We start from the raw sequence: 23633 nt of genomic DNA on the forward strand, positions 1-23633 counted from the left end.
GCTAGATCCCCAGTGGGGGGGGGGGGGGGGGCGTGCAGGAGGCAGCTGATCAATGATTCTCTCTCATCATTGATGTTTCTCTCTCTCCCTCTCTCTTCCTCTCTGAAATCAATAAAAATCTACCATCTATCTATCTATCTATCTATCTATCTATCTATCTAAAGACACTGGATTCTGTTGCTAGCACCAGCGATCCTGTCCATTCTACAGTGTATGTCCTTATCGCCTTCCTGTGCAGGTGCAGACGTGAGGGCTAACGTCCTCTGTACGAGCCAGATGTGTGGAAGGATATGTCAGCAGCTGTGGCTTTTATAAGAGACCTCAGTGCTGCTGCTTTAAAAACAGCCAGGGTGGGCAGGGAGGAGACGCAGCCAAACCCCAAAGAGCAGACGCTCCTCATGTTAGTACCCGGCAGAGTGTACGGGGAGCGGAGGGTGCGGACCGCGGGTGTGACAGGGGACGTGGGGTGAGAGTGGGGACTGGCACAGGGCGCTCGCTTGTTTTCCAAGTAGGAGTGAAGCGACAACATTTTCATTGGGCGGCCGGCCCTGCCAGATACACAAGCTCCTGATTAATACTTAATGAAATGAATTAAGTTCCTCTCTCTGCCACAGAAGCCCATGTGATGAGTGCGCTCCAGACAAGCATTTATAACTACTAAGTATCATCCGAGGCTAATCTCACATCCATTATTTTAAGATGACCTTTTAGAAATGCAAAGCAAAGTCTGTAAACCTACAAATTCTGAACATCTGAGCTAAGTCCATTTCTAAGAAAAATCAGGAAGCCTATCTACGAGGTAGTGAAATTACAGATTGTAATTTTCTTTCTGCTTATCTGTAGTTTTAAACTGGTCTACAGTGAAAATGTATGAGTATTTCAGTAAGACTCAGTGACTTCATGCTAAGTTGGAACTTAAAAATCACATTGTAAGTGCTTCCACAATTTCTCATACAAGAAATAAGACTTAGGTAATTTTTACAGTTACTGCTAAATTATAAACATCTCTTTTTAAAAATATACTTTTATTGATTTCAGAGAGGAAAAGAGAGGGAAAGAAAGAAACATCAATGATGAGAGAGAATCATTGATAGGCTGCCTCCTGCACACCCCACACTGGGGATCGAGCCCATAACCCCGGCATGTGCCCTGACCGGGAATTAACCTTGACCTCCTGGTTTGTAGGTCAAGGCTCAACCACTGAGCCACGCCGGCCGGCCTAAATTACAAACATCTTAAATCTGCACTCGCCAAGCCCTCTTCTCACAGTGAGGGCAACGCTGCCGGGAGAGAGAGCGTGCCCCAGACCTCACTGGTACCTGTCAGAGCGCATTAGCTTCTACTCACCATTGGAACATCATTAGCTGAGGTGAACTATTAAGCTGACCTTCTATACAGAAATAAAGGATCTTAGAGCCATCTCTCCTCAGCAGCTCACTCCTATTCTTATGTTTTGACATGAATAAAACTGGCATATCTTTTCTATTTTATGAGTGTCACATTAACAAACCCAAGAGATTATCTGAAAGAACTGAAGTCTTGTAAGTAAGAAGCAGCTATATTTAGAAGGGCACGCTCCCTCCCCCACAGACCTGCCTGCCGGAGGAGGCTTTTCACCTACATCTGAGGCAGGGCGTGAGGCAATCCTGCGTTTACAACCGTTTCTCATATAAGTCGAAGGCCCCGCGCATCTGACAGGCACCGGGGTCGGGCAGGAGAGGGAGAAAGAACAGCATGGAGAGCGGGGCAGGAGTCACGCCGCTGAGCTCCGCTCACCTTCCCCTCCCGTTTCCACTGGCCGGGGGAAGGTTCGAGGCCGGAGGAAGGAGCAGAGGCTGGGAGGGAGCCAGGCCGTTCCCATGTCCTCGGCCATCCCACCGTTCGGCCGCCGTATGGAGCGCACGCTCCGGTGTGTTTTCCAGCAATGACAGCCTGACCTTCCCTTTGCCCGAGGGACACACAGCCATGGCACTCAGCAGCGCAACCGCAGACGCCCCGGAGGTCCTATCAAAGCTGTGGCCGCGTCATTCTGGCAAGTTCTATTTAAGATCCCAGAGTCCCTTTCAATGGCTGCGGGATGTGTTCTAACTTTCAGATACTGCACATGCGTGGGACAACCCCCTTCTCTGCGGGAACACAAGGCCTGCGAGAGCTGGGGCTCTGCCTGTCCCTCCTGTGGCTCCTGTCGCAGAATCTTGGGGCGGCCGCAGTGCCAGTGCAGGGGAGAGGCTCCGGGGACTGTGACGATGGGCAGACCCCCCAGCCAACACCCCTCATCTGTCCCTCTGCCCCACACTCTGGCCTGCACCTCCACTTACAGTCATCGGCAAAGTTGTCTGTTGGGTCCACCTCCCCTTACCAAGCGCCCTGCACGCCATCACGTCTGACTCGCTGGGGAAGGGCAGGGGGACCCGGGCAGGCCAGCCCCCCACTTACCGCCACCTCCACCGACTGCATGGAGAGGTCGCAGGGCGGCTTCAGGGCGCGGGGCCGCGTGGCGTACCAGAAGGTGGTGAGCGCGGCGAAGGCGCCGAAGCCCATGAGCGTGTTGGTGGGCAGCGTGCGCACGTACTGCCGCACGTCGGCCAGCTCCGGCATCCGGAAGTAGCGGAACAGCTCGTGGGCCTGCATCGTCCCGGCGCTGCCCTACGCTGGCTTCTGTGGGGAGAGACAGACACACACATGTTCATTCCGGGCGGGACCCCCGCGATCCCAGAGCCCGCGCCACCCGCCGGCCTCCTCCCGCTGTGCTTCCCGTTCTGTACGCCCCCCGAGGAAGCGTTCTGCCTGTCGGCCTGCGGCCGGCTTCCACGAACCACACTGAGAGATGTGTACGCACAGAACCTTCCCTCGGTCGGTGGAAACGCGAGGGGAAGGTGAGCGGTGCCCAGCGGTGTGAACTGCTCAGCTGAGAGGCATAAGTCACCCTCCCCTCCCCTGAGAGGATACCTCTGCTCCCCTCCACAGAGTCACGGCCGCCAGCACGGCCCCGGGGAGAGGAGCGAAGAGGCACACACAAGCCCAAACCACCCAGGGCCGCCGGCTTTCACTTGCCCCACAACCAGCTCCCAACTGGCCAACAGCCTGAGCCAGTGTCACTGTGTGTCTCCCGCCCCCCGCCCTGCACCTGGAAGCGGCAGCAGAAGCAGGCGCCTGGGGAGCCACCGCTGGCTGTCCTGATTAAAGAACTTCCTTTGTGTTCCTCAGCGGAGCACAGCCAACGCATCCTAACAGGTGAGCACGCAGACACCGTACACCAACCTCCGCACACTCGGAGAGAGGTGACAGCGCAGTGTTTGAGAAAACGTATCGGATAGGACTTAAGATCCCAGGTTCTAGAACCAAACCCTGCCTTCCCGGCTCACGAGCTGTGTGATTTGGGGCAAATGACTTCGCCTCTCTGTGCCTCCGTTTCCTCGTGTCTACATGGAGGTGGGAAAGGTTAACCTATCTCGGAGGGCTTTTGTGAGGACTAAGTAATTCACATAGAACTCAGAATGGTACGAGGCACCGAAAGTGCTCCATAAATGGGAGGCATCGTTATTACGGTGTGTCCTCTGCCAGTGCTCTGCGGTTAGTCCTGCGTGCAGAACGGTAAGGTTCAGAGGTAATGAAAGTTTGTAAACAAAATTTAGAAGCCAAAATTAGATGAACTTAAAGTATATTACAGCCTCAAATTGCATGTTACAACTTACATATACACTAGTATAAAAATGTGAAGTACAGATAAGATAGAAGAATAATTCTCATTAGGAAGTTATTGATGAATAACCGCTCTATAGTAAGTTTGGTAGTAAAGGAAAGGAAAGAACAGTAAGTGATCTGAAAGAGTTTTCTCGAAAATTTCCTGGCAATCTACTAAGGGTTCATTTAGCTTGAAATTCAGGTATCTGTGAGCTACTTGTTATATGTTCTTTTATACAGACTGAAAATAATCCTCCTTTTTCAAATACAGAAATCCTCCTTTAATTTCAATCTGGGCTTCTGTATTTTTTTCTTTACAGCGTAGCAGCATATCAAGTGTTTTCATTGGCCACTGATACTACATGGGCCAATAGAATGAATTTGTTCAGATCATGCAATCTTATGCTACAACAGCTCTGTGTAGGTGTAAGTACATATGTACGTACACACACACACACACACACACACACACACTGGAAATTTCAAGCTCTGACATGACAACAAAGAAGGAACAGATAAGCACATTTCTTCAGGTCAGAATTCTGGAGAGAAAACACCAGTACTTACAAAACCACTCACCATCTGTGCCACCAACAGCTGAGTGCAGGTGACACACCACTGCAGACCCAGAAAAGGCGGCGGGGTGGGGGTGGGGCAGGGGCGGAGGAGCTCAGCCTGGTGCCTACCCCCCTGCCAAGGTCCCTCAGGGCATTAGTCACATGCTGAGCCCTGCGCTGCTGCCCACTGGGCTAAAGGTAACTAGCAGGCAAAATCCATACTTGACTTCCCAGGAGAAGAGGGGTGAAGGATGGCCAATGAGAAGCTGGGTGCAGAGTCACCCCACTGCTCCACCCATGGGCAGGGACGGGCATCAGTCAGTGTCACTGCCAGTGCCAGCTCTGAAAACAGACATTGTTTTCTTTCTGCTTGGCTCCCCAATAGGGAGAGACAATGGGCATATTTTGAAAAGCCACCGAAATGATCAGATGTTGGGTGGTATGTTGAACCAACACAAGGCAGACCAGGAAAGAAACAGACTGTCAATATACACTCACAGCACATTTTATTCTAGATGAATTCATAGGAATTAAACGACTCCAGTCCCTGAACATATCTGAGCATCGAGTGGGCACCGGGCGGGTGCGGGGAGCTGGAGAACAGCGCTAAAGACTGGGCCGGGTGCTCAGTGGGCCAACCAGCTTGGGGGGGGGGGGGCGGGGGAGATACAGTACAAAATTAATATCTACAAGATGTGACGGGTGTTACCACCATTCACATCCAGTGATCAGGCTGGGCCTCTCTGAGGGAGATGCTCACGGGAGACTTTGAGGCTAAGCAGGCAAACTGAGTCGGTCCTCTCGGCACTGAGCTGTCAAACTCCACGCAGCACCCCAATTCCACATGAGCAGAGCAACCTTCTGCAGTTGGCGTGTGCACCTGCCTTCCCCTCTGATCGACCCACCTGCTACTTGTCTTCGTTACCCGCCTCAGCACTGTGAGTTGAATGGGAGTCGCCCACCCCTTACCCAGGTAACTGCAATAAAGCCTAGATCGTGTGGACGTACAGGGGTTGTCCTACAGCGGGGCTGGGGAACCTGTTTCTGCCAAAGCCCATTCGGATATTCATAACATCGTTCCAGGGCCACACAAAATGGTCAACTTCAGAATTAGCCTGTTGTAGTCCAACACCCAATTCACTCACCCCGATGCCTTGGCAGAGCCAGACCTAATGACTTACTGGGCCCCGCACGGCCCTCAGGCAGGACATTCCCCACCCGTTCTACAGTCACATCCCCATGTGAAAATACTCGATAATTCCCTCACACACACACACATACAGTCCTAAACGGGTGGTTTTTTCCTAGTGTGAGCATTAGCAATAGCCGAGCTGCAGACAGCGTCACACTAAGAACGAACGCAGTCTATTTTTAGAAACGTCTAGGAAAGAAAGCTTTTTTAAAACTTCAGGGAAGTACAGTAGCACTTGTGCAAAAGCATTTCGTCGGGTCCTGACCCGTCGTGCTGAGGGCTTACGGCCAGCCGCACGCTGATCTCCGGTGATGGAGACAAGCCGCAGTGCTCCCCGCCTCCTGGCTGGCAATCAGTAACCAGCTGCGAACCGGCCGCACCGACCCGACTGGTCCGTGCTCTGGGAAGGGAGCGTCAGCCCGCGCAGGGGAGCGCCACGCCAAGACCTCATTTAGATCCGAGGAAAGAACCGAGAGCGTTTTAAACCTTTCCCCTGCTATTTTACTGCAGTAAGGAAAGGTACTTGGGATCGTTAGAAATGGAGGCAGACCTACCCTGTTTCCCCGAAAATAAGACAGTGTCTTATATTAATTTTTGCTCCCAAAGATGCACTAGGTCTTATTTTCAGGGGATGTCTTATTTTTCCATGCAGAAGAATACGGTACACATCTATTGTTAAGTGAAAATAAAGGAAATTTATTACCTGTATACGGTACGGTAGTACGGTAGTTGTCAACACAAACCAGACAAACTGTGAATCCTACAGTATCAAGAATTTACTCATTTATTCAGTGACAATCATGTCATCATCTTCTGGAACATCATCACAACAATCCAATTCCTGAATTTCCTGGTGAATTTCTTGAGACTCCATTTCTTTCAGAATCAGTGGACCAAATCTCTCATGTTTAGCCTAGGGGGGCCTTATTTTCGGGGATGCCTTATATTTCACTCAGAAGGAAACCTGTAAGTAGGTCTTATTTTCGGAGGATGTCTTATTTTCGGGGAAACACGGTACATTCAAAGAAAATGAGCCACAAGAATTGCCTTCAAATGCTGTACGTCAGTGGTTGGCAAACCGTGGCTCGAAAGCCGCATGAGCCTCGTGAGCCACAGTTTGCCGCTCTGTTGACTGAGGAGTTTGCCCACCACTGCTGTAGGTGAACATGCTTTAGGACCGTCTCAATCAATAGTTGGTCTTAAAGAAGTATCAAGACTCACAAACTTGCTAACCGGTGGTTAAAACTCAGAACCAGTTCTTACTCCAAACGCTGTTCTGTTGGAATCTTTTAAAAGTTCTCTGGACAGCAGATGTGCACACCATCGTCTTGGGAAGTTTACGGCCCAGGCAGATAATCATGCTGTTGGCGCTCAGAAGACAATTCAGTCAGCTTAAAGGCTTACGCAGACAGTAGCCAGCGTTTACTGGCTGGAACACAGGAGGCTGTTGGCAGCCAGCTTCTCCTTCCCCTCAGCTACTCCTGCACTCCTTCCACTCTGCACCCACAAACAGAGGATTTGCTAGTTTGCATTTCCGATGAAGCTGGAGTCTAAAACCACAGACTGACAGGAACGTGGCCAGGGGCAGGGAGACCTGGCGGAGGCCCAGCGCGAAGCACAGCGCACAGGCCGCGCTTACACAGACCCGAGAGAAGCCGGCACGCCGGGCAGGGAGCAGGAGCGGGCTGCGTGGCTGTCGGAGAGCAGGAAGCCTGCTTCCCAGCTGCCCGGACTTGGAGAAAGACAGCTAATGACATAATGAGCATCGATCTGGCGTTTAGCAAGCTTTCACATCCGGTGTCTCAGCTGAACGCCACAGTACAAATGAGGGTGGGGAAATCAAGGCTGGAGATTGAAGAGGCTTCCCCCAGGTGTCTTCCAAGATCGGGACGCCAATCCGGCTCTAAACTCAGGCGTTTTCCTCCACATGGACAATTCTTAACCTCCGGAGGGCCGCTGACCCTCACCACGAAGAACCACCACACAATTCCCTGCATGTGGGGCTCAGGAGTCCCCTGCAGCCCACGCCAGCCTAGGGACCGGCAGGAGCAGATGGCTTCTGAGGTCCTCCCAGCACTCAGAACTGGCCTCTGAAACCCATCTAACTCTCCTCTCCTTACATCACCATACCCTTTATCCCTCACCCTGACCTCTGAGCTTGTGGGTTCCAGGGCCACTGTGCACAAAGGTTCCCCTTTTACCATGCTGTGGGCACCAAGAAGAAGTGGCCCAAGCCAGAGGTGACCCAGAAGGGCATCATTCTCCGAGGACCAGGGACACACACGGATGGACACACACACACACACACACACACACACACACACGGCTCCTGCCATTCTGCAAACTTATACTCACAGGAGCACTGTACGTTCTTCATGCCATGCGCAAACCAAGAGAGCGGGTGACTGGGGTGTCTGTCTCCTCCTGGAGCCCCTCAAGCTTTCGTCCAGCCGAGTACCAGCGGCTTGAAAGAGAACGTCACTTGGAATGACGCCCTCGAACAAACCCACATAAGGAGCACCCTTGCCCCGGTGGCAGCCGATGGAGAAATCCTGACATCTTTGCTGAAAACAGCAAGCCAAGCTGGCAAGAGGCTGCCATTCCCTGCTCCGCCCCCTTCCCCTGGCACAATGGGCCCTTTACAGGGGCTGAAAGCGCCCCCTTTGTCCCGCACTGGCCGGGCCCAGCTCGGCCTCGGGGGGGAAAGGGAGCAAGGCAGCCAGCCCGCGTGCTGTGCTCTCAGCGCGCCACTCCGAGCGGCCGGAGCCGTGCTCCTTCGCCCTGGCTGGCAAGTGACCTAGAGCAGGATTTGCTTAAGCCATCCCCCCTTGCTCCAGAAGGCTCTCCCTGGAGAGAGGGAGGCGCAGACGCCCGGAGGCCAGAGGCCACCAGTGAGAAAGGGCAGCAGAGGCCGCCGCCCCACCCCGTCCCAGACAGGCATTCCCGAGCACGCACACGGGTGCTGCCCTGGGACCACCGCCTCACCTGGGCCTGGGAGAGGAAGGCCATGTGGCTGACCTGGGATCCCGTGCCCAGGGGGCAGGCATTCGCAGGGGACTGGTGACTCCCTCCCACTGCCCCGAGCTCTCTTCCAACCCACTGCATTTCCGGTGCAGCCATCCTATGGGCCCCCACGTCTACTTCCAAGAATGTGTTTACACGGAGAAACAGAGCAGGGACGACTCGAGTCAAGGTGAACACGTCTACACTAACCCACTCCCTGCCTCTCTCCCCAAAAGCCATCAGACAGACTGAGACACAACGCTTTGAAGGGCACGGATAAGGCTAGACCAAATTTAACCAGCAAGATCAGGGCCGTACCTCGCCCATTCACGCTGGCCACGGGCCACAAATAAATAACAAAAATAGATTCCAAATATAGGGAGTCCAATTTGAGCAGATAAACTACTAGGGATTAGACGAAATGGTCGAATGTCTACGTGAAATAGTTCCTGCACGCATGAAGCCGCAGATACATTTAAGTCTTTTGGCAATGCAGATTATTTTAGAAGTATTTCCTTTTTCCTATCCGAATTTCATTACTACAGTCTTGTATTCAAATCTTTGAACAGGCTTCTTCAGACAGGGTCTGCGGCCTCTCTAAGGCCACCTCAGCAGAGGGTGGACAGTTTTCTGTGGCCTCTCTCCACATTTCTCTCTTCCACTTACGCTGTCTAAGCACTTTTGAAGTCACACATGTGGCTGCCACTGAAAAAGCCTCCCAAGTCCCAGGAACACAGTTGAATAATGTTAGGACAGTTATAAAACGTGTCCTATGGGTGCATGTTCATAGCACATAAGCCACATACTTCACTGCCTTTTAAACTGATTTCTAAGAGATTTTGACAGTCACACCCAACAGTTGCCTTCGTAAAGTCAGACCCCCCCAGAGATGAGTAGCCAGCTGGTATTCAACTGCTTTGCCTTAGAAACAGTAAAATTCGGGTAGTTGGCCTTTACAAGAACTAGGACTGGAGACCTCCCTGGCGGAGGTGTCACTACCTTCAATTCAAGGATCAGGAACTGGCGCCCAGAAGCTCAATGCCAAGTGCACAACCCAGGCACACGGTGGCTCCATCCAGACAGAGATGGGAGGTGACACGCCGGACGGCCCAAAGCCACGGCTCGCAGTGGTAAGACGCATGGTGAGCGCTGGGCCCATCCAGAGACAAAGGGACACGCACACGTGGAATGTAGACCGTGGCATAGAAATCAGCCTTTAAAAAAACAGGCAATCCGGATGCCTGCCACAACATGGCTTAACCTTGGACACGTAATGCTCAGTGAAAGGAGCCAGACACAAGAAGACAAACATTATGCTATTCCACGTACGCGAGGGAGCTGGGGTAGGCACGCCCACAGAGATAGGACTACCAGGGGTGGGGGCGGGGAGAGAGCTTCTCCTCGGGATGATGACAAATTCTGGAACCAGAAAGTGGTAATTGCTATCTAACACTGGGAATGAATGGACTTAATGCCACTGAATTGTACACTTAAAATGGTTAACTTGACAAATTTTATGTTACGCATATTTTACCACAATAACATTTTTTAAATCAATTAAAAAATAACAAACACACCAGGCCCTGTCCAGGTGGCTGATGGTTGGAGCATCGTCCCGGCATCAAGAGGCTGAGGTTCAATTCCTGGGAAGAGCATACACTAGTACCCAGGTGGCAGGTATGTGCCCTGATGTGATTCCTCCTGGCAGGGAGCATATAGGAGGCAATCGATTGATGTTTCTCCTTCACATCGGTTTTTCCCTCTCTCTCTCTTCTGCACTTTCTCTCTCTCTAAAAATCAATTTAAAAAAAAAAATCATTATGCCGAAACCGGTTTGGGTCAGTGGATAGAGCGTCGGCCTGCGGACTGAAAGGTCCCATGTTCGATTCCGGTCAAGGGCATGTACCTTGGTTGCAGCACATCACCAGTAGGGGGTGTGCAGGAGGCAGCTGTTCAATGATTCTCTCTCATAGATGTTTCTAACTCTATCCCTCTCTTTTCCTCTCCGTAAAAAAAAAAAAAAAAAATCAATAAAATATATTAAAAAATATATATCATCATGAGGATTACACACACACACACACACAGACACACATACACCAAGATTTGGTAACTAAATGAATATAGATGGAAAACAGACTAAATCAGAGGGCTAAATTTTTGAGCCTGGCAGGGCTCCGGGGATGCTGAGGGTGGTGGGTGGCACTCGGAATGCGGGGAGCAGTGGGGAGGCGGGGAGGGAAGACCAGCAGGAGGGAGCTCCATCCTCTGTGCCTGAGGAGAAGTTGAATCCTCTCCCCTGGTTCTCTGGGTGAGCTAGCCAAGGCCCGGCCTCACCTCGGCCACGGAGGCAGGTTCCTGGGTGCACACCACCTCCACTCCCTCCCAGCTCCCGCGCTCCCTCAACGTCCACTGCTCTTCCCTGGCCTCCCTGCGCCCCGCACTCCCCACTACCACCTCCACCTTCCGTGTGTCCTTCACGGCAGCTCCGTGCCCTGGCCTGCTTGGCAGGCCCACACCCTCCCCAAGTAGGCCAGAGGCCACTCTCTGTAATCGCCTCTTACAGGCCCCGGCCAGAGCGCCCAGTCCTTCCTCACTGGGCATGTACTCGTCCCACCTTACACTCGGGCGTGTCTGCTTCTAGGGAGATGCCTCTCTGCCCACAGGGCCAGCGCCTTTCCCATCTGCCTTCGCGTGCCCTGGGCACTCATCACATTACTATATAGCACTGCCCGGACTGGGCTTCAGAAACCTTCACTGAGTCCTGGATGGCCCTCTGTGATTCGGGCCGACTCCCCACTGTGAGCCCGGGAGGACACATCTATAGAGCGGAGTTTCCAAAGAGGACGGGGAATCCGAAGCATCCCTCAACCTCGGCCTTCTCCTCCGCACCCCTCGGTGACGGGGACGGAAAAAAGGTTTTCCTTCTTTCCACCGACAGAAGTCCACATAAAGACGGTGTCATTCAGCGGGGAGGGGGACAGGCACGATACTTTTAGTAATATAGATATATTTTTTAAAAACATAGCGCCTTGCCTTCTCCCCATTATTTCTCAAATAGCCCCAGCCATCCAAGGACAAGGGGCCTCTCTGCTCCTTAGCAGACATTCAGACGTACATTCAGACCTCTGTCTGCGGGATGGTTTAAAACAAACCACGCCTGCCCACGGGGAAGGGAACAGCGTGGACAAGTGCCTTTCTGAAGTGGAACAGCAGATGCCAGAAGGGTGCAAGCCCAGAGCCCGACCCCGGGGCTGCCCCCCGCTTCTGGGAGCGAGGCTTTCATGTCAGAGGAGAGACTCCTCCAAACAGACGCACAGCCCGGGAGCCGGGCAGAGGCAGGGCTCCAGGGATGCCGAGGGTGGTGGGTGGCACTTGGAGATGCAAGGAATGCGGAGGACAAGACCTGCCCACATTCTCCGGGGGACAAACCCAACCCTATGGTTCTCCTGCCTTCTCTCTTCAACACAAACATGAGGGCCTGTCCTGGACATCCACTTGGGGAGATGTAATTATAGTCAGGACACGCCTGACGACGACAGCACGGAGCGGCCTCTGAGTGGGACAGCAGGTTATTTCATGCCATGGAGCTCAAGTTCACTGCAAGTTCACTGCCACGGAGCTGAAGTTCACTGCCATGGAGCTCAAGTTCACTGCCACGGAGCTGAAGTTCGCTGCCACGGAGCTGAAGTTCGCTGCCACTGAGCTCAAGTTCGCTGCCACGGAGCTCAAGTTCGCTGCCACGGAGCCGAAGTTCACTGCCACGGAGCTGAAGTTCACTGCCACGGAGCTCAAGTTCACTGCCACGGAGCTCAAGTTCGCTGCCACGGAGCTCAAGTTCACTGCCACGGAGCTCAAGTTCACTGCCACGGAGCTCAAGTTCACTGCCACGGAGCTGAAGTTCGCTGCCATGGAGCTGAAGTTCACTGCTGGGGTGAGGAGGTACCTTGACCAGTGTGCCCAGAGAACCGGGGGAGAGGATGGAATTCCTTCCTTCCTGTCTGCCCTCGCTTCCTCATCACTGCTCCACGCCATTCTCCCAGGCTCAAAAATTGAGCCCTCCAATTTCGTCTGTTTTCCCCATTTATATCTATTTAGTTACTGAATCCTGGGTGTGTGTCTTTTTAATCCTCATCTGAGGATATGTTTGTTATTGATTTTTAGAGAGGGTCCCACTCAAGGAAATTCCAGAGAGAAACAAGATGTTTCCATGGGTCCTTCACCAGGGGTTTAATACTGTTAAGAGACTTCTGTACGTATATGTCGGGACAGGCAGGGATGTGGCTGGTAAGAGCGGGAGAGGGCAGCTGGCTCTGCTCCATCGGATGGGGATGAGAGACTGCCGGTTAGGCGGGCCCCACCCTCTGCAGAGGCTGCTGTAGGCGCAGCTGCCTGCCCGCCACCTGGTCCCGAGGGGCGTGGTGTTTCCGTTGGCAGGCGGCACAGGAAGAGCCCTACGCGCACCTGCAGGTCTGCGTGTGACACGCGGGCAGCACAGGCAGAGCCTGTTATGGTAATCGCTGGAGACGCAGAGAAAAGGCCGGCCACGCAGAGGAAGAGACAGCCTTCCCGGGCAGCGGGAAACCAAAGTCAACCCCAGCGCAAGAGTCTTCTCCACGAGAGAAGGGAGAAGCACCTCACAGGGGAGGGGACAGGTGTCCTTCCCCGGGGGCCAGAGCTGGGCCGGGAGGCAGGACCCTTCTCCACGGAGGGGCGTGGGCCCGCTGGTTTGAGAAGCTGCACACACAGGAGGCACCGAGCCTGGGTCCATCGGACACTTTGTCCAAAGCTGCTCCCTTCCCGTGGTGAACAGAGAGACAGCACAGAAAGATGGAGAGAACATTAGATTCAAATGCAAAGCATTCGACTTGTGTTCTAGGAACTGGCAGTAACCACGACGAGCTACAGAATCTTGGATCAGCTTCGCTGCTGCTGCCTGCTCGGGCCTCGGGGAGAGACAGGAGTGGGCGCTGAGGGGAGCGGAGCCTCCTCCCTCCCCAGTGCCATGGGGCACCCCGGGGACGATGCTGGAGAAGGCGGGGGATGGCCGGGAGCCCTGGCCCGGGATCCCTCCTACACCCAGCACCCACGGGCGACCGCAGGGCACAGAGGGAAAACCATCCATGTTAAAAAGCATCAATTCGATGTGGTGGGCACATGGTAGCTGCTTTGTGATTTCATTATTCTTTGAACTTTGCTATATATATATATATATATATATATATATATATACACACACACACACATACATATATACATATATACATACTATCTATATCTATATCTATATCTATATCTATATCTATATCTATATCTATATATTACAGAGAGGAAGAGAGAGGGATAGAGAGTTAGAAACATCGATGAGAGACAATCATTGATCAGCTGCCTCTTGCACACCCCCTACTGGGGATGTGCCTGCAACCAAGGTACATGCCCCTGACCGGAATCGAACCTGGGATCTTTCAGTCCGCAGGCCGACGCTCTATCCACTGAGCCAAACTGGTTTCGGCAAACTTTGCTATATTTTCATAAATAAGATAAAGAAGCTCTAACTAGGTCAGTCCGTTTCTTCTGGTATTTACATCTTTGCCACCTGCTCGAAAGGCCTTCGGGCGGCAACCTGTCCCAGCAGAGGAAGCAGGAGAAATGGGCCCCTCCCGGCAAGCGCACATCCAGCTCTCACCCTCTGCCCTGCGCTGGGCCCTGGTGCCGCCACTGCCCTGCGATGTGGGCACCTCCCACGTGAGGGTCCCACTGCAGAGAATCACACAACACTCCGAAAACCCCCAGGGAACGAAACCTCGCCTAGCGAGTCCCTCGCAGGCAGGGGGCCATCAGTGTGAGGACACAGCGCCGGCAGGGCCCTCTGCCTTCAGTGAGGACAGACACCTGTGCGGACAGACCGTGAGGACTGAAGGAGCCGCAGGAAGCAGAGGCAGGGAGGGCTGGCCGCAGAGCCCGTGGAAGCAGGCCCGGGACAGGTGGGAACCGGCAGGGGCAGGTGGGGGTGCGGGGAGCAAAGAGGAGGCCTGGGGCGGGGGAGGGAGGAGGAGGTCAGGAACAATTGTGTCCTGAGCCAGAGGCCAAGGACAGCCCGCCTCTCTCCCAGCACAGCGCCCTGCCCACAGGCTGAGGCGCAGCCGGCAGCAGAAGGCTGGCCGTTCACAGGGTCCCGGGCAGGGCCGGGCCTGTGCGGGAGGCGGAGAAGAGACCCAGTCCTCGGGGCTGGAAGAAGTGGCCACGATCAGATGTCAGTGACCTGGGTAAGGAGGCTGAGGGGACACAGGTTGGGTAGGGTTACTTGCACCTCTTAAAATAGAGCGCGGTTTCAGCGGGCTTGGAAACCCAGAGAAAGGGACTCGGGGGAGCAGGGTGGGTGGGAGGCAGGACACACAGACAGACCTGTCGCCGGGGAGGACGGCGAGCTGCAGCAGGGGACCGCCGGGACCCTAAGGAGCAGAGGCGAACGGGACCCACAAAGTCTCCTCAGGCTGCGCAGCGCCTCGGGATCCACGGGGCCTGGACCGGTGACCTCTAAGCCCAGCAGCCCTGCCCCGGCCCTCGGAGGCGCTGGAGGAGGGCCGCGGGGCGGAGGAGAGGTTAGCCAGGGTTTAGCTCATTGTATGAGCAGGGATAAGGGAGGCGCTGGTGACAACCACGGGACAGGAGCTAGGGTTACACTAAGCGTTCAGGTAACTATAAGGTGACGGGGCCGGCCCCAGGGGGGGCGTTAACACAAAACAGGTCTACTCAGCGGAGAGAGTTATAGAATAATAGGCCAGTGTTTGTTTAAAGGAGGAAAAAGAGATTATCCGGTCTGGCTGTTACCTACTTGGGTGACACTAGTTGGAGTCTCTTTTCCTTTATGTTTGGTTAAAACTTTCATTACGGAAATTTCCAAATCTATTCAAAAAAGGAGCCAGAGCAGTATAATAAGCCACCATGCAGCCATGGCCTCAGCTTTAATAACAACCAACATTTTGCTCTGGCTGGTTTGACTCAGTGGATAGAGCATCAACCTGCAGAGAAGGGTCCCGAGTTCGATTCTGGTCAAGGGCACATGCCTGAGTTGAGGCCTCGATCCCCAGTAGAAGGCATGCGGATTGGTGATTCTCTCTCAACATTGATGTTTCTATCTCTCCCTCTCCCTTTCTCTCTGAAATAAAAAAATATATATTTAAAAAAATCAACATTTTGCTAATATTGTTTCACTTGATCCATTTTTAAAAAAGGGTTTTAAGGCAAATCCCAAACATCCGATCATTACCTCTGAGGCAGCTCCAGCTCCAGGCTCCCACGGCCCGAGCTGAGCGCTCACCTGTGGGGAGCAGATCGGACCAGTGCACACTCTGCCTCCCACCAGCTGCCTGAAGGTCTACGCAAAGAAAGCCAACTTAAATATTGACTAAGCATGGCCAACCAGCCTGGCATTTCATTGTCATCTAAGAAAAAGTCCATGTATTCACACTGCAAATATGTATATTACAGAGTTCCCAGTCTGTGTCAACACAGAAAAAACAATCGTGTCCAAATGAGGCTTCCGTATTGTCAAGTTTTTGGATCCAAAAGCAAAGCACACTCTGGATGTCACCTGACTCACCTAAGGTCAGAGACCACACGAACAAAGAGCACAGCCTAGTTTCACAGAGCAGTTTGTGTCCCCTAGAGCCGTGTCGGCAAACTGCGGCTCGCGAGCCCCAGGAGGCTCTTTGGCCCCTTGAGTGTGGCTCTTCCATAAAATACCACGGCCTGGGCGAGTCTATTTTGAAGAAGTGGTGTTAGAAGAAGTTTAAGTTTAAAACTTTTGGCTCTCAAAAGAAAATTCAATCGTTGTACTGTTGATATTTGGCCCTGTTGACTAATGAGTTTGCCGACCACGGCCCTAAACGGACAAACTGAGTCTTCTTGGAAAAATAGTAGAGAAGGAGGTAATTTTCTGATTCCCTAAACTTTTGACAGTGCACCCAAAATAATAAGTAAAATGCATCCCTAATATATAAGTGCAGTTACATATAAACTATACACATATATTTCTATAAACTATAAATTTAAAAAGAAAGCTAAAAAAATAAGGATCTATAGAAATCCTAGTATATCCACCCTGTACTCTAATGGATGGTCTACCCCTACCCACTGGGGGCACCCCTCATCCCCCCACTGTAGGGATGGCCCCCATCTCCTGCAACCTCTCTGATCCCTGGCCTGGCTAGTCTCTGGCTGCTCCCCCCACGGCCATAATACACAGAACCGCTAGCTGGGCAGGCAGCAGCGCCCGCCAAGGCCTGCAAACAGGCTCTCCACCGAGAGGGGACAAAGCTCTTCGGCACTGCCCCAGCCCGGAGGGGAGCGTGCGGGACACTGCCTGTGCCTGCCCCCTGCCCCCGTGGCCTGTGGATGCTCTGGGGGAAGGAGAGCCGCGGCCCTGGGGCTGGCCTCGGCTGAGGGGTGCCCCGGGGACCCCGTAGCGCCAGCTCCGGCCTCAGGGCTGAGCATCATCAGACTGCCTGAATGCTAGCGAGGCCCTGGCCTGGGCGGCGGCGTTCATCTCTGACTCTGTCAGCAGAGAGCAGACTGGCACTGCGTTCGCCATCTAGCCTGTTCCTGGCCGGCTCACCACACCCTCTGGGTCTCGGTGCCATCCTCGGTGAGGTGGCTGATGGGACTGCATGGCAGGTAAGGTCCTGCCAGCTCCTCACCTGGGCCATCTGGGAGGCCGAATGAGGCGCAATGCGGGACGGCCCTGCTGACAGGTGGTGGTGGGCACGCAGGGCCCGGGAGGCCCTTCCAGGACACAGGAAGGCTGGGGGGGAGGGGGAGGGATAGACCCCCAGGGGTGCAGAGGCCTTGGCGGGCCTTGTGCTGGAGACTCCGTGCTCCAAAGGCCCAGGATATGGTGGTTTGGGAAGCAAGGGAACTAAACGTAGAGCCCCGACCGCCACGCTCATTGAAGACGTGGGGCCTCACAGGAGCCCTGGGCGGCTCTGTGCAGAGCGGTGTCTGACCGGAGCTCTGCGTGGAAAAGCACTGAAACTGAGGGCCTTTGTTAGAAGTGACAGACTCTGGTGGAGGATGGCGACCCTGAGGACGAGAGGGAGAAGGGGGCGTGCAGGCAGCAGTTTGGTGCAGAGCGCGAGCGAGAATGAGCAGAGCCTGCTGACGGGCTGGGTGTCCGGGCACAAATAAAGACAACACCAGGCCAAACCGGTGTGGCTCAGCGGGGAAAGCGTCAGTCTGCGGACTGAAAGGTCCCAGGTTCGATTCCGGTCAAGGGCATGCACCTTGGTTGTGGGCACATCCCCACTAGGGGGTGTGCAAGAGGCAGCTGATCGATGATTCTCTCTCATTGATGTTTCTAACTCTATCCCTCTATCTCAGCGTTTTTCAACCGCTGTTCCGCGGCACACTAGTGTTGCCTGGTGTGCCGTAGGTGCAGACAAGACAAGAATTTTATAATTTTTCACTATTTTGTCTACTTAATATTTCATAATAAAGTAATTATAAAATACTTTCTTTGTGTTTATTTGATTCCTATTCAAGAGAATTACTTTATATATAGTCAATATAGGCACAGAGTTAAATTTTTTAACATTTTCTAATGGTGGTGTGCCTCGTGATTTTTTTCATGAAACAAGTGTGCCTTTGCCCAAAAAAAGGTTGAAAAACACTGCTCTATCTTCCTCTCTGTAAAAAATCAATATATATATATATAAAATAAATATATATTATATATTTTATATATATATATATATAAATCAATATATATGTTATATAGATAGATAGGTAGATAACGCCAGGTCCAGCCAGTCCTCAGACAGTCACCAGGCTCAGGAACAACCGCCCCTGTGTCCTGCCCGGGGGACACGGCCGTGTCAGATGGGCTGAGGCCCCCGGCCCCTCGCCAGGGACGGCTCAGTGGAGGAAGTCGGGCTGTCCTGAGTGGCCCCAAGTCCGTGTGGTCTGGGCTCCCAGCCCCACCTTCACTTATTCACACACCGGGTTCTGCTGAGAATGGCACTGGGGAAAAGCGGCCCTACCACCCTACCTTTAAACCGGGAGATTCTCCGTCCCGGCTCTCACTATGAGACGTTTCAGCATGACTTACAACTAGTTGAGAAGGTCTGTTTCTGGTAAACAACAACAACAACAACAACAACAAACAAACCTAAGGAGTGGAGTGGGGGCAATGGTAAGATATGTACCATATAAATAAATAAATAAATAAATAAATAAATAAATAAATATTTGAATATTTGACCACAAAACAACAACAAAAACTCCCCCCAAGGGAGGCAGCAGAAAGCAATCCCATGTGCACGGCAGGGCCGATCTCCTATGTCAGTGAGCGACGCTCCTCCGTCCCTGCCAAGCCGGGGCCCTGCTCCCAGCCACGTGCTCTCCGTCCGCACACGACGCATCCATCACCGGTCTCCGCCGGCCTCCAGCCTCCCAGGACCGACTCCCAGGCAGGCCCAGCCCTTCCCTCCTGAGCTCCCCAGAAAGTAAACCGCGTGCAGCAGATCTTATCCCTCCCAGAACCAAGCTGGTCCACCTCGGGGGTGGGTCACACCCGTCTCGTGGTCCAAGACAGGGTGCAAACGAGGCCGGCAAAGCCAAGGGGCGGTGGCAGGGAGGAGGCAGCCGTCCTCAGTCCTGCCGCCTGCCGGCTCACAGGAAGAACCTGAAGCCGGACACCGGGGTCCAAGCCGGGTGGGGCGATCTGGCCTCTGCACCTGTTCCTTTACCTTTTGTAAACGATGGGCAACAGGAGGACCCACCGACAGGACTGAGTCCCTGCGTGAGCGCCTCGGAAGCCCCGCGCACAGCACCTGGTACGGTCTGTGCTATCACCACCTGCCCTGTCCCGGGCTGCCCAGGCTCGGCCTGTGGCCACCGTGTCGGTCAGCTGAGGGAGAAACCAGCTCCTGCGGCAACTTTCCCTTTTTGGATAATAAAGCAAAGGGCGTATTCAGGGCATATCAGCCTTATGTATAGGGACATGGCTCCCTCAACAAACCCGAGGGCCAAGAGCCAGACTGTGCAAGTGCACAGGTAATACATGTGTCAGAAATCCCTCCGGGGAGAGGAAATGGTGCAAAGGCAATTCCTATGAGGCCCTCACTTCTTACTACTTATCTTTCCAAACCATGAAAAGAAAAGCTTTATTTTCACAGCTTTTGACTAGAACACAGGAACCCAAAAGCACATAAAAACCATTCATTAATAATAATAAAAAAAAATGTTCAAAACAGTCAATTTCAACAGCTTTAAAGCAGAAAGTGCCCTAATTTCTAAAAGATAGATTAAAACATTCAAAAAAATATTCACAATACACTTTAGGCCATTAAAATTAATTTGTCAAAATTTTATCTTCAACATAAAATATATGTTTAAAATTAAAAAAATATATTTAGAGAAACAAAAAGGAAATACACAGAAACGTTAATAGTATTGAATCTTTAAGACCTTAATTTTATAGTTCCCCAATTTTCTATAATAAGCATAGATTCCTATTAAAATGTATGTAATATAAAATTATATGTTAGATGTAGCTTTTCTGAGGCAAATGGTTTTGATTTAGATAATGGGGAGTGTTCACGTTTTTATTTAAAATGTGGAGAGAAGACTGGCAACTAATTCACGGAGAGCATTAGCCAGGATCCCTAGCCCGAGCCACGGGTTCTGAGATCTCAGGTTCTGGAGACAGGACGTGTGCCTCCAGCCGTGTGTCTTCCCGGGAGGCAGGCAGCACAGGGGGGTGGGGTCCTCACCCCCCCAAAATCTCTGTCCCAAGAACATGCATCCACCCCTCCTGCCAGCCACGCCACCAGGACCGCCCCATCGCATTTCTCCCCTCTACACTCCACAAAGGTCACACCACACTCGAGAACCTCTACAGATCAGGAGGTAAAAAAGCAGAGAAATGGCTGCAACTGAGCTTTTGTGCTAGTTTTCTCCGGTCACTATGGTATGAGCAGTTGTTTCAAAGCGTGTGTCACCCTGGCCTTCCACAGCCCAAACTTTCCGAGTTGGCATCCAGCATGTCGGGTAAGGAAGTGCAGGTACAATGACAATCTCAGAGTCGTGGCCACAGACGCTGATAAAACTGCCTCTACGTATAGTTCACAAAGTCCAGCTACTGCTTCGGGGCTTGTATTTCTTTAAAAGCCCTCAGAAGCCCCTCAAGTACTAGAATGTGGAAACTCAGCTACCAGCAGCTCTGTCCGCTGAGACCTGGTCTCCCGGCGCAAGTGTCAAAGTGACCCCATGTGTTTGTCTGACCGCCAGTGGGACTACAGTGCTTAGTAAAAACTCTGGCACCTTCAACCTACCGCCTGACCAACCACACCTGTCAGGGACGAAGGCCTGAATGGCCTTAGCATACCAACCGCTTTGAGTTGCCTTAAAAAACAACAACCATGTTCTTTTGTGTTTTGTAGCACAGTTCTCTAGTTCATGGCATCATCTGAGAGAGACCATTCCTAAAATACTGTAAATGCGTTCTAACACAACAGGATTGGGTCAGAAGAGACAGTAAATGCAAAAGAATAATGGACAAAAATATCCCTTTCTCTTAAGGTTATAGGGTATCAGCATCTAGAAATGACTCCTATCCCTATAGCCTTGCTCTTTCCAGAAAAGTGAAACCGTGAAGGGAGAGAGATGATGGGGAAATTCCCGGCTGTAATGACAAAACCATGTGATCTTTCCCCAAAGCCCTCCTCAAACACACAGATGTTGTCCACGGGACAGCAACACCCAAAAGACAGACGTGGCAAGACCTGGGCCTTCACCGTGGCACTGTGGCCAGCTGGTTCCCTTTCAGTCATTCCAGGCTTCATCCAAAAGCGGACACAGCCATGGACACTCTGCCTGTGCGGTATAACCAGACACCTGTCCCCCTGCGTATGTCACGACTGTCCGTCAATTAAACGCCAAAATCTAAAAAGCCAAGGGCTTTCTCTCTAGTCGGGCTGCCTGTAATAATAATAATAAAAACAGGCATTCATAGAGACAGGAAGGAAATATACCAAAATACTTCTAACTCTGGGGGAAGGGTGATTTTCTTTCTCTCTTTCTTTCTTTCTTTCTTTCAGTCTTTTCTGTTTACAGTAAGTGCAGAAAATAGAGGTCTATAGTATATGGCCTATAATATATCTATATTATTTTAAGGGATGGAGGTGAGATGTGCTGCTTTTAAGGATTATTTTTTTTTTTCTAATCCAGAATTTCAGCTCCTGAAGGACGTCGGTCTAATGCACATTCGTCTTTTCACAAACGAGGAGCCGAGATTCAGGCTGGGAAGGGCCTCTCCCAGTTGAGTCAGGACCAGACAGCCACACTGAAGGGAAGGAAGGGAAGCGGGGTTCCTTTAAAAAGCCCCTCCCTGTCATCTCCCCACCTTCTCAAGCACACCCAAAGCAGACTGTCAACTCCAACCTTAAGTTTTCAGCCACCCTAACCGGCCACCTCCGCCTCCACCTGCAGAACCAACCAGAAGGCTGGCTGTGTGTTTAGGAATAAGTGTTTGTTTACACTGGGGAAAACAGAGGTGAGATCTGTGTCAGACACTGTGAGCTTTAACCAGCTTCTCTCATGCCGGGCAAAGGTCCCTAAATAAAAGGAAGGGTATTGACTCAGCGGGGACATTTGGGATAGCTCTGCCCCAAAAGGCCCTTCGGTCTTAACTTCAGGAGACAAAGGGCACTTGGACAATAGCCTTCATTAAGCGCCGTCACCTTGAACGTGAGTGGGTGGGAAGGGGCTTGCTATGCATGACACCCGGTCACCCCAGCGCCTGTCTGGCTGGAGGTGGTGCTAGCTCCGTTCACTCAAGTCCTCCATCAGCACCCTCCGTCCGCGATGCCGTGGAGTAAACATCATCTCTGCTTGGTAGTTAATTTGAAAAAAAGGAAAAAAAAAAAAAAAAAAAAAAAAGCCAGACTCCTTAAATCAATGAGGGCTTCCCGCATCCTCGGAGACGCCGCGCGGTGCTGCACATGGCAGCCGGCTTGGATGCTGCGTGTGACCCTCCCAGGCGCTCCCCGGGGCCGGCAGCCGCGGCCGGAGAGGCGGGCAGCCCGGCGGGCTCCGGCTGCGGCGCTCCCCGCGGGCCCGAGCGCATCCCCGGCCGCAGGAGGGAGGGATGGCGCGGCCCAGGGACCGCCGGCACCTGCCTCCCGGGATCCGCTCCCCGCGCCTCCGGGATCCGCTCCCCGCGCCTCCGGGATCCGCTCCCTGCGCCTCCGGGATCCGCTCCCTGCGCCTCCCGGATCCGCTCCCCGCGCCTCCGGGATCCGCTCCCTGCGCCTCCCGGGATCCGCTCCCTGCGCCTCCGGGATCCGCTCCCTGCGCCTCGGGATCCGCTCCCTGCGCCTGAAGCCCGGGCTCGCCCAGGCCGGGCCGGTGCCCGCCGCCGCCGCACAGACCCGGGGCCGGACCGCGGCGCGCGTCACCGGACCCCGGGGGCACCAGCGCCTCGCCCGGCGGGCATCCCCGCCTCAGGCTCCGGAGGCGGCGGCGGCCCCCACGGCCCCAGGCCTCCTCCGCCCGCCGCGGGCAGGGCAGCCGCCGGGCAGAGGCCGTGAAAGCGAACGTCCCGACGAGACGAGCCGAGCGGCCGGCTCCCGCGTCTCCGCGGCGGCCGCCGCCACTCGGGCTCGGGCTCGGGCGGCGGGGCGGGTCTGAGGCTGAGCCCGCACCTCCCGGAGGAGCCCACGGCGGGCGCCGCGGCCGGGGCGCACGCAGCTGCCGGCGGCGGGAGGGCGGCGGGAGCACTCACCTCTCGCTGGCCCGCGCTGCGCCGCCGGCTGTCACCGCAGACCACTGGCTGCCCCGCGCCTGCTCCGGATGCTATTTAAAGGCGCCGCCGTCACCCCTGCGCGCTGGCTGCGCACCGGCCTCTGCTGCCGCGGGGGCGGGCTGCTGGGGCTGCGCGAGCCGCGCCCGCCCGCCCCGGCCCCGCCCCAGACCCGGGCCCAGCCCCCGCCCCGCCCAGGCCCCGCCCCCCGCGTGCCCGCTTTCCCACGCAGGCGCGCGTGTGTCGCGCAGGCAGCCGGCGTGCGGCCGGCGGGAGGGTGCGGGGGAATGGGCGGGCGGGTGCGCTCGAGTCCCCTGAACTTGCCCGGTTACGTAAGGAACCCGAGGAAGGGCAAAGGGGAAAAGGAGAATGGTGGTGCCTCGGCACTGGAGCCCGG

At 53.7% G+C, this 23633-nt stretch overlaps 1 protein-coding gene across 8 annotated transcripts in view; it reads right to left on the reverse strand.

Annotated features, from left to right (window-relative positions):
* Positions 1-23373, reverse strand: part of ACSL1 (acyl-CoA synthetase long chain family member 1) — a 59892-nt gene extending 36519 nt beyond the window's left edge. For 2 of the 8 annotated variants that reach the window (XM_084877762.1, XM_084877755.1), the window contains exons 1-2: positions 23219-23373; positions 2437-2658 (exon numbers count right to left, since the gene is read on the reverse strand). In XM_084877762.1, coding sequence (XP_084733888.1) covers positions 2437-2631 — 195 coding nt within the window. In that variant the 5' untranslated portion in view covers positions 2632-2658; positions 23219-23373. Of the gene's footprint in view, positions 1-2436; positions 2659-2949; positions 3066-4251; positions 4290-7788; positions 8180-14841; positions 14991-23214 lie in introns of those variants that run through there. The other 6 variants (XM_084877756.1, XM_084877761.1, XM_084877760.1 and 3 more) reach the window with 6 other exon arrangements.
* Positions 23374-23633: the final 260 nt, after the last annotated feature.

This window comes from Pipistrellus hanaki, assembly GCF_964339955.1.
Source record: "Pipistrellus hanaki genome assembly, chromosome: 3".
Classification (NCBI taxonomy): domain Eukaryota; kingdom Metazoa; phylum Chordata; class Mammalia; order Chiroptera; family Vespertilionidae; genus Pipistrellus; species Pipistrellus hanaki.